At 35.2% G+C, this 11,749-nt stretch overlaps 1 protein-coding gene and 1 long non-coding RNA gene across 2 annotated transcripts; one reads left to right on the forward strand and one right to left on the reverse strand.

Annotated features, from left to right (window-relative positions):
• Positions 1 to 327: 327 nt before the first annotated feature.
• Positions 328 to 4,701, reverse strand: Mtp (microsomal triacylglycerol transfer protein). Its single transcript, XM_017635861.1, has 7 exons — positions 4,462 to 4,701; positions 3,231 to 3,764; positions 2,863 to 3,155; positions 1,709 to 2,803; positions 1,278 to 1,642; positions 795 to 962; positions 328 to 736 (listed from the first exon to the last, which is right to left on the reverse strand). The coding sequence occupies exons 1-7, from the start codon at positions 4,514 to 4,516 to the stop codon at positions 586 to 588; spliced, it is 2,661 nt and encodes an 886-aa protein (XP_017491350.1). The 5' UTR covers positions 4,517 to 4,701; the 3' UTR covers positions 328 to 585.
• LOC108379505 (uncharacterized) lies at positions 4,089 to 9,903 on the forward strand. Its single transcript, XR_001849484.1, has 3 exons — positions 4,089 to 4,100; positions 5,256 to 5,259; positions 9,790 to 9,903. It is a non-coding gene; the product is annotated as an uncharacterized LOC108379505 (long non-coding RNA).
• Positions 9,904 to 11,749: the final 1,846 nt, after the last annotated feature.

Here is an 11,749-nt window from a genome sequence, read left to right on the forward strand (position 1 = left end):
ACAGGGTTACATGAGAGATTGTTATTACAAGTTGTAATTTTATTCTCAACAGGAATTATCTAATAAAAGCGATTCCCCTCCCCCTCCCGAGGAATTAAAATTCCACCAAAATCGGGGAATTTTCCTCCTGTTGGCATCGGATTATGAGATCATTTGCAGGAATTTTAATATGAGCATTGAAGTCGGTTTTATTTTCGCTTAAAAATTACTTGTTTTAAATTGTAGTTTTTCATCAAATAGCGGTATACGGGGGAGCATTTTCTTACCACACTTTTAAATTGAAATAACAAATTTCGTGCAAATTTAGGGTGAATAAATAGTTAAATTTTTATGATAATAAAAATATTTTCTTTATTTATTTATTGTCATTATAAATGCACTAATTTACACAATATACAAAACACTTTCTTTTTAAAGTCAAATATTAAGGTCATTTATGTATGTCATAGCTTAAGGCTTATGAAGGCCATTTATGTATGCCATAGTTTTTATTTGAGATTCCTGCTATTATTAATAATATAAGGATAGAGAGCAGTGAGTATTAAACGGTATGCACTTTACTAAATAGAACTCACGTCAAAAATTTTAATTATCATCACTGAAGATAAGATTGCACATTTCATTATTCTTCTGGTTCAAGGCCAATGTACGGCCTGCAAGTTTATGTGTGGTTTTCGTGCGAATGTGTTTATAATAGGAGTTCGGTGTCAAATAAACTGATTTAATGTTTGATTGGCTGCAAGTAAGAAATAATGAGTTATTTAAACATGTATTTAATATTCTTCGCAGCTCACTTTAGCAATAAATCCGGCCGTTGCAGTTTCATACATAATTTTACGCCGGAGTAGAAATCGATATCGGCTTGCAGAGTTATGCGCGGTTCGCTAGTCACAGTAAATTTGTTTTCCACTCTTGCGTATGTGAAACCGGCCACCATATATCCAACGACTGCGGCTCCAGTGCTGCAATTGCAAATTATTCGATTACTTTCTATTATCTTGTATACGTGTTGCAGACCAAACCCGATCTTGGGACAAACTGTTTTGCCTGGGCTAAACCAGATCAGGGGCCACATTATTTTTGCGCAGAACACCTTCCCGCGTAGGAGGCCTTCGGCCGCACTTAAAAATATAAAAATAACCCCCATCCAGCTTATTTCCGCATTAGAAGTATATATTGGATCTAGCTGGAAATAGTTTAGCCTAGGAAAACCTAGTTGGTCCCAAGATCGGGTTTGGCCGGCCGGTAACATATATATTGCACCAGCATTCACTTACTTCTGATTGATTTCCGTATTTGCATTGCGATTCCACAAACTCAACTCTACTTTGCCGTTCAGATCGATCGAGCGAGTGCCTACCACTCGCATATAAACTGTCGCACCAGACGAAAGTATAATATAATGCTCATGATCCTCCGCCAGAATTGTTGCTTGATATGCCGGCGTTGATTCAGAGGCAGTGCCACTCCAAACGTGGCCCATTAGCTCACCTTGGCCGGTGAAGAAAACAAGTGGTCGTAAATGTACCCCTTGTACACTGATTTCCATCCCAGCAGTAGCTGGACTGTCGTCTAAATCATTTTCTGCCTCGTCTTCAGAATTAGCAACAAAAGACGTGAGCCCAGTAGTGTAAATGCCAATCTGTAAAAGTAAAGAAATAAGCGTTTAATAAAAAATGCGAAAGAGTATGTGTGTCTAAATTTTTACCTTAAAAGTGCTAAACTCCTCTTTTCCTGCACCCAGCAACAGTTCAACAGTGCCACGTTTTAACACACCCTGATAGATCTCCTGCACACTTAATAACGATTCGTTGAATGCTGGCGTCAGCGAGAGCTCTCTGGTCAGAACAGTTGTAAGCCCTTTCTGAGCTATTACATTGTAATTATTTACTTCGGGAAGCTCGGCTAGGCAAGAACTCAATAATGCTTTAAAACGTGGACACTTATCGGAAATCATGCGGAGCTTTTGAATAACGAAAGTCTTAATTTCAAAGTGGCGATCATTAGAGTTCAGGTAAAGCAGAAGTTGGCTCAATTGCTCCTTGGTTGGTTTGAGCGCAAGCAATATATCCAAGGCAATAACACGTGCCGAGGAGTCGTATTTGCGCTTAGATTGGTAGAAAATCTCTGCTAGACTGCGACGATGCTTCTCATTGAAGTTCACAATGGGGAAAGTTTTCAAAGCCTGCAAAGCAGCAACCGATTCGGCTACTTCGCCCGTTAAAGCGCTGTTGAAGAGCATGGGCAATGTGCTAACATCTTGGAGATTTTGCAACGCTCGTATATAAATTAATTTACAGTCGATCTCCTTACAATCTTCATTGAGATTTTTCAATATGAATTGACGTACATTGTGTAAGAGCGCGTCATTGGGATCGAAACTAGATTGGCGCGTTAGAGCAGCGACTGTCTGGACCACAGTATCGCGAAGCTTTTCATTTGGAATTTTTTCATTTTCTGTTTTAGGTTGTAAACGTTCGAACAGATCTTCGATGACAGTGCGTTCAGGATGTGAGCCAATAGCGAGCGATTGCAGATATTGCTCCAGGAGTTCAGCATCGTCTTCATTATCGAATTTGTATAACTCAGTTATAGCATTATGAGCATCACTTGATTGAACGGCCGCAAGCAGATCAATTAATGGTTTAGCAGAATCCTTACGCGCTTTAAGGATCTCAACATATTCCTCGTGCTTGGTTATTCGAGCCAATGGCAGAAGTTCAGCAATAGCCAGAGCCAGCGATTGCTTCCCAACATGCTCGTTAGAAAACTCAGAGTCAAAGTTTGCAATTCGCTCTTTCAGCTGTAAGCATGTGAATAAAGGAATTGAACAAATAATATCACATACTATAATATTCTTACAGTGCTGTCCTTAATTTCGCTAAGCGCGCCATCTACGTCTGCATCGATATCGAAAACGCGATACCACTCGAGCAAGCTTTTTATTGCTTCATCTAGCGTATTAAACTTCAGCTGCTCCACTATGTCGGAACTCTCTACGAGATGTGTTAAGCTGAATCGCGAGCTTACTTCACTTCCCACATCAGGTTTGGATGTTAGTGCAGTGCGATGCTTTTCCGAGGATATGGCTTGCATGAGTGTGCCCACAGCACTTAGCTCATACTCAACAATTTCTTGCGACACTTGCGAAATACCTAAAGTAAAAGACCATTTAAAAAATATACATAAATCAAACGAATATTATTGATTATTGATTTGCTAGCTCTCACCCAACGCCTTCTCTGCCCTATAGTTTACTTTCAAATCCCAATGTGAGCAATCTGTTTTGATCTTCTCAATTCTTGTTGATGACTTAACTGCATAGAATGCATTGCACTTGCCAGAGACATCTACCTCTGTTACAGGACCATTCTGATACCGCAATTGCAAAAGCGACGCAAAGGCGCGTTCCAAATTCAGAAGCGATTGATCACGAGATGTATGTGCTATAACTTTGCTGGGCTTTCCCTCGACGAGACTCACGTAGAAAGGACGGTCTGGTATTTTTGTTATTTCGGCATTGATACTTGATTTGCGGGCTTTTGCAGGAGCGCTGACTTTCGAATATGTGAAGTAAACCTGCAGAAGTTGAGCTTTTTCACTGTTCCAAACGGAGTTCACCTTCAACTGGGATCGAAATATGTAACTGGCTTGCTCAGTGCTGGAACGCTTTAAATCGTGCATAGACACGGCATTGGTCAGCTCGAAAAGGTGTTGACTTTTAGGTGGAATAAGGAAGGCAGTGTTTGATAGCACAGAAGGCACTGGAAAAAAGTTCGTTAATAGTAAATATTTTCTATGGTAGTAATCAAAAGAAATCTTCTTTATACTGAAATTTCTTAACACGTCATTAGCATATACATATTTTCTTTAAGGCAGCGTCAAAGTAGCTCGAGCAATTTTCTTATCTTTTAATCTGAGCTGGAGTCCCGTCTATAGGCTTTCTGATAATAAGACAAAGCATGAATAGCAAATATGTAATAATACAATCAACTTTCTCCAGCATAAGTTGCTTTCATAACAGCGTTGGGGTCGAAGGTTATCAAGTTTGAATGTGTATTTCAGAGAAGCAGCATTTCACTGCATGAAGAGCCACATTTGTATTGTACCTACTTAAATGCATCCGGTGGGAAGATTCAAATTATTGTCCGTAGAGAAATTTTTGGCGTCATTATTTCTACTTTTATAAAAACATGTATTCGAATACCTGTTTTCATACAGGTGCTTTTGCGCCGACGAAGGTCGCTAATCTCCAGTCATTCACTTGCAAAGTTTATAGACACATTTCCTTCCCTAATGTATTTAGTTTTGTGTCTTGAATTATTAATAAGTAGTGCCTATCGTATGTAATTACCACCTTCTTTACACTTAAGTCTACACAAAGTTTACACAATTGTCTCTTCCCTGGTTCAACCACGGCCCACATCCCCTCTTTCACCAACAGGTATTTGGACTACTTACCCAATATGCAAAAGAGTATGCATAGCGCCGGTATAAACAGTTGTTTACAATTCATCCTAGATGCAATTATGAATCTATTCGTCTATAGTTTGGAAATAAAGTGCTATGCTAGCTAGTTCAGGTGACGTTCCATAGGTTTATCAGCAAAAAATCGTATAGATCCGTGCACTAAAGAAGTCAGTCTTAAAGCTTTGCGGGTGATGGAAGACAAATCAAAATCAGTGTCCGGGGCAGACGTCAACGTCGTCGATAGGGGCAGAGACGGCGCTGACATGATAAGTTGTCCTGCCAGATCGGTGCTTTGGGGAAACATAAAAGGCAAATGAATTTGCGAGGAACCCAATTTTGGGCGGTATAATACTTGAAACAAGTACGGGCTATTAAAAAAATAGAACAGAATAGTTACTCTATGTTGGCGGTCTTTAAAAATATATTTAAATCTTTAATTTTGTGGTTTCCAATTTATTAATGTATGGCAGGTCGTTTGTGCTGAACAATATGACAAATAGATGTCGCTGCTCAGATATAATTTTGCTATCCCCCAAAAGATGCCACTGAGATCATTAAAGATGGCGTGTGCACACACTTGCAAAAGTGATAGTCTGGCAACTTTAGAAATTTGTATAACGCCGGAAGCGCTCTTAAAATATTTTGCTGAAGTTTTATTAATAAAAATTGATTTCAGTAAATTTATGAAAATCGTGCGACAACTCTTGCCCGAAATGCATACAGATTAGTGTTATTTAAGAGTACAACAACAACAATAATATCAACTGTAGACTTCAACTGCTGAGCCAGGTCGTAGAATCGAATCGTTTTCCCACAGAGCAAGTTCACAGTACAACATTTTCTGATGGCACTGGCCTATTCGGAAATAACACAAGTATTTTTCAAAGCAAGTATTAAGCCCATTTCCTTGCCGTCTCAACTGGGTCTTGCAAATAGAGAACAACCGATTAAAATATTAAAAAAAAAAATCTTTCTGTCGATGTTACATACAACTGCTTTTGAAACGCTCATCGCAACGTAGTTATTAAACCATGAATCAATAGTAGATAAATAAGCAACGTGAATTGAGTGACTCATTAAATCTCTGATATTTATAGTTTTCGTACTCTTTTTTTCCGAAATCTATGGCAATTTGTAACAAAGTTGATACAAAAACTACAATATTGATGAATATGCATCTAATTAATGTTAACTGACCGCAAAGTGTCGTATTTAGACTCAAATGTGGCCAACAATTACATACAATATCAAATATCTACAACAACTCACTGCTTAGTTCTCACAATTGCCAAATTCTGAAATAGCCAGTGACATAAACCGGCATTTCGTCTGAAAATTTACTCTTAATCTTTTTAATGGCAAAACAAAAAAAAAAAAGAATATCAACAAAATAGAAGTAAATAAAAATATTGATGGAAAGATGAGAACATGAAGAAACAATGTACGAAAACCGCAAAGCTGAATCATCAAAAATGAAATACATTTGAACGCGACTCACTAAAGTCAATGCACATCAAATTTATGTTACATTTGTATATACATATTCACATACATAGATATGTATGTATGTATATCAGATATTTATAATTGAAAAGTTATTTGAGTTAGAGTCATGCCTGAAAACTGAAATGCATGATAAAGTTTAAACAAAAAGGAAACTTAAAAAAAAATACAAACGAACTAAAAATCTCATACATATACAACTATATTTGAAGTCGGGCGGGCGGTAATTGGTGGCCATTCTTTCGTGCATACCTACACCTCTGGAGAATACTATGCATCTATGTACGTACTATCCGGATATGTGCATGTATCATCTTCTACTTGAAAGCAGGGTACGAAAATAAACTGTACAAAACAATTCCCATTTGCTCATCGATCATCATGATCAGAAACAAATTGTAAGATTCACTGTAATTTTCCCCAACGAGAAACGTTTGCTTTTCGTTTGCGACAATTGTACCATATTGTACGTTTTATATGTATGCAAACGTTTCAATTACGTGAAAAATATTTTTTTCTGTAAATTTTCATATCCAGTTCAATTAAAAAACATTTTTATTTTTTCTATTCATTGCAGCCATTCGTTTTGTATTTAGTTATTACATATATGTACATACATACATACATTTTTCTCTGCACGATTCATTTCGTTTGTTGTTTTGTCTGTAACTACTAAACTACTGCAGTGTACTATCGCAAAGTGAACTCAGCCGTTTTGTTTTCGTATTGTACCGAACTGTTGAAGTAATAAACGAAACGAAATAGTAACGTACAATATAGTTTATTTTCGTACACTGCTTGAAAGTAAGCATTGCGTATCAGAGATTCAATTACATAGTATTTTCTTAATGTACATACATACATACACACTTTTGTACATATATATTTGTATATACTTAACTACTCCAGTGGATGGTTTATTCAATTGAGTATTTATACTCCTGACTCGCGGGATATGAGCAAATCCCACAAGAGTTTTTAATGCCACTGCAAAAAAAATGGCAGTAAGCCGAATATCTGTCACAGCTATTTTGTAATTTTTGAAATTTTAGATTTTTTAATTTTAATAATTTAAGATAACTCAAAATGTTAAAATTAACCGGCTCTTCTTGCCAAAATGAACGAATCAAGTGTAAAAAAATAGTGTGTCACCAAATGAAAAATATTACATTGAATAAAAGCTGACTATGATTTGAGAAACTAAAATTCCATTTAAAAAATTTTTATTGGCACACTCTAAAATTTATTCTAAAATTGTTATACATACAGTCCCCTTTTTTTGACCAATTGTCCTAGTAATTTATTTCTTTTATACGGGACACCAAATGTTCTGTATTTCGTTTAATGTCCTGTATTTCTTCCGTATTCGTTGTACGGTATTTCGATACCTGAACAGCCTTTTAAAATGGGCTTTATTATACTAAAATTTAAAGATTTTTTTTTTTAAATTTTGTGGCGTAGAAATCTCGAGAAAATTATCCTACAATTTTGTGACGATACTACACTGCGTTGCATAATTGTAAGATCGCCACATATTAACAAGTTTTGACTATTTATTTTTATATTATTTAATTTTAATTACATTCTTGTAAAACTATAGTTCATTCTATAACAAAACCCATACAAATCCAAATTTCAAGCTTTGATCAAAAATTATGAAAATTCAGCTAATTTTGACCAATGATTTATACTTTTTTTTTACGAATTTTTGGAAGTTTTGTGTATGTAGTTTTATAGCCCATGCAATTTTAGAGTTTTATATGGCTACAAAAAACCGTTAATTTTAGGCATTTTTTTTTGTTGACAGTGTTGTCCATAATTTGTATGGAAGAAAATGAGTGACACCGTCAGCAAAAAAAAATTGCCAAAAATTCGTAAAAAAAGTATACAATTTTGGTGAAAATTCGCTGAATTTTTATGATTGTTTCGTTTGGAACAAATGTACCACATTTAAAGGGGTTCTCCATTCTCCTGTCGTCCTTTTATTCCAAACCCTCTCCATCGCCATGGCTCAGGTCGATTTTTTTTTTACTGTACCTAAATTTCTACGAGCTGAGAAGAATCGCAGAAAAAACAGTCGTTATAGCCGGGTTGCGGATCGTAATAATTAAGGAAACGGTGATGAAAACTGTCGCCCCAATAGTGCTAGGTAGATCCTTGCCAAGCCGGACTTCAAATATAGTTGTAAATGCACAAGCGCTTAATTACACAATTTCATAATTCTTGAGTTGATACTTAAGGTTTCAAAGTTTATTTTTTTGATTTTTAGTTAGTTTTTGTTTTTTTTCATTGGTTTATAAAAAAAAAATTATTTTACAATTTTTAGTGATGGATGAACCCAAGACGCAATAAAAACGGTTGAAGCAATAACAAAAATATAAAATTATTATAGAAAATATGTATGTTGCCCATACTTCTACTTTGTGTACGTCTTAAAAATGCAAATTTTTAAAATTTTAATAATCATCGTTGCTAATACTCATCGTTTATGGCTGCGACGACCATTTTCTAAAAAAATTACAAAAAAGTCTTATTTATTGCTTAGCGATTATTGCAAATATTCATTCTACATACATGAGGTGGCTGCTATAGTTATTAAAAAATGTTTTAGTTTTCGTACTTCTGAAAATTAGCTTCACTCAACGCAGGGAAATATCTGTCCCGGGTTTGGTAGAAATGGATAAATCGGTTACCGAGAATCAAAAGTGGGCGGCGGCACGGTGTCAGGAAGAGGGGCGGAAAAATGATTAAATCTACCTATGCAAAGTATGCTGCCTTGATGAGAACCCTAACGGGACTAAACAAGAGCGGTATTCATCTAAACCGATAACTTTCTCAGGCAGATATTTTTATAAATTTAAGCACTCTGTTACATGAACGCCCTTACTCTTCTTTCGTTTACACTAGCTGCAATAGTCGTATTTTCTTTGGTTATGAGGATCCCGCTTATTGCCCGAATAAAACACAGCTAGAGTTGTGACAAAGTTGCATTGGCTTCAGTTTATCAAATTTTGTTCAGTGGAATCGATGGAAAAATTGATCAGAAATGTGTAAACGAGTTTCCATACAAATTTTGACAATTAATTTATGAAGTTTACACAATTATAAGTTTATACGGTTTATAATGGATTTATAAGGTTTGATGAATACCCTTAATGTTGCCAGCTTTGACCTGTCTCTATCCAGTGGAGCAGTACGTAGCTTAAAGTATAAACAGAACCAAAATGTTGAGCGAACGACGCGTCGTCGGACGAGCGATGCCGTAAGGGGATATTCGTCACAACATTGCACCCAATTCTGTTTTACGAAAACATCGTCAGCTGAATGAGAAATAAAAAATATAAAAAATACAAAATCTAAAACAGGAATTCCCAAATTTTCCCATTCTGCTGCTTCCTAATAAATTCACAGATCCACAAAAAAAATATCGACGAAAGGTTCATTTGACCAAACTTAGTCTATCAAATGTTTTTGGGGTCGCTGAACACGAATCTGAAGTCCGTTTTACTCCATCATGTCTAGATTTTTTCCTAACCTCAAAAAATACCTCGGATTTTCTCTGTCACGTAAAATCCGAGATGTTTTTTGAGGTTAGAAAAAAATGGACTTCAGATTCGTGTTCAGTGACCATAAAAACATATAACAGACTAGGTTTGGTCAAAGGAACCTTTCATCGATTTTTTTTTGTGGATATGTGTTATCAGCTAAGAAAGTGAAGAAGCAGAGCAATTTTTTCAGTGATAGCTGGCAGCTTATTTTGAGACTGGCGGCAGCGGAAAAATTACAGATAAATCTATTATCGCGGAATTTCGTCAGACAAACTTCGTCGTCACTTTGGTTGTGTGCAATCTCATACACTGCAGTGTATTTTAATATTGACAGCGAACTTTTTTCCGACGAAGTTCGCTCAGCCATTTGATTCTTTTTAAACTTTTACGATGCGACTACATATTTTAATTAGTTTTAAGTCCTTTTGCTTTATAGTCAGTCAAAACTTATTGTTCAATTGACATTATGATATTTTAATAAATAAATACAAATAAATATATAAATGTGTACAGAGGTATAAAAACGATGGTAAGCGCCAAACTGGCCACACCAGCCACATGAAGCCCCTACAAGGGGCGTCGTATATATCCCAGAGTCCTAGGCAGTGATGGAAAAGTAGGTACAATTGTACCTTTTCAGATCTTTTTTAGTTGGAAAAAATATTCGGTACATATGTACATATACAGGGCGCACCCAGGAATATATTTTAGGGGGGGTTTTATATTTCTGAATATATATCACCGGAAAATACTGAAAATTTGCTTCAGATAATACCCTCTTTAAAATGCATTTATGCAAGTTTTATGTATAGTATGTAATAAATAAATAAACGTTTTAAAATTCATAAACTGCACTTTATTTACAGATTAACAGAACTCAAACGCTTTTAACCGACTTCAAAAAAAAAGGGAGGTTATCATCTCGCCGGAATTCATAACTTTGGACCACGTGAACCGTTTTCAATAATCCTTTTTTATTAGAAACATAGTACCTCAAGGTTCGTCCCGTAATTTGTTTTAGAGATTCGATGATTGGATCATAAAGAAATTAACGGTACCCCTAAATTTGAATATGAGTATTGAAGTCCGTTGTGTTCTTTCCTTAAAAACTACTTGTTTAATAAAAAGTGCTATAAACTCAAGATGCGCTCAACTTTCAAAAGTACCTAATAAAAAATTTTAAAAAAGAGTCAGTAAAAATAAATTTATTGATTCCATGAATTTTTGCACTTCTATGTGCATTTTTTCGATTTCTGGTTTTCGATAGAGATGGTGATTTTTTACGATTGCTAATTTTTTTTAATATTTCAAATACCAAAAAAATTAACTGAACTCTCAAGAAAAACGAAAAATTCATATAAAACGACGGACGAGAAATGGAAAAGAAATTTTCTTCTACCAAAATTTCTTAAATCAGTTTGCAGCTCTCAAGAAAAAAAATGCTCGTATATTTATTCCCTCATGAGAATTTACAGCAAAAGCAAAGCGCTTTTTCAAGCAACAGAAATTATCTATACATATAATAAAATTGTAACAGGTCGATGTCTGTACATTATAGATATTAAAGAAAAATTAATGTGGGGGGTCTTTTTTAAAGCACCAGAAGCCAAATCAACCATTTTTAGAATTTTTGTCTGTCTGTCTGTCTGTCTGTCTGTCTGTCTGTCTGTATGTTTGTTCGCGCATCACTCGAAAACGAATGCATGGATTTGAATGCAGTTTTAACCGATGCATTGCTAGAGGTCTAACTTAAAATTTAGGAAGAAAAAAAATTAGAGAGTTGCCACCTGTTTGAAAATTGGAGTTTAAGTAAATTGATAAGAAAAAATTAATATTGCAATATGGGCGTCAAAAGAAAGAGAATGAAGAAGGCTTACAGCCAAAAATATTTTTTTAGAGTTGCCACCTGTTTAAAAATTTACATTAAATTTAATTTATAAGATAAGTTGAATATTGCAATATGGGTATCAAACTGAAAGGGTTTAGGAAATTATATTGCCGAAAATATTTTTAGGGGGGGCTGCCACCTGTTTGAAAAATTGTATTGTAATAAATTGATAAAATAAATGAAATCTATATCTACATCTATAAATCTATACATATAATAAAATTGTAACAGGTCGATGTCTGTACATTATAGATATTAAAGAAAAATTAATGTGGGGGGGTCTTTATTAGAGCACCAGAAGCCAAATCAACCATTTTTAGATTTTTTGTCTGTCTGTCTG

The sequence above is a fragment of the Rhagoletis zephyria genome, unplaced genomic scaffold, assembly GCF_001687245.7.
Source record: "Rhagoletis zephyria isolate East Lansing unplaced genomic scaffold, Rhagoletis_zephyria_1.1 Rzeph_scaffold_16546, whole genome shotgun sequence".
In the NCBI taxonomy this organism is placed as follows: Eukaryota; Metazoa; Arthropoda; class Insecta; order Diptera; family Tephritidae; genus Rhagoletis; species Rhagoletis zephyria.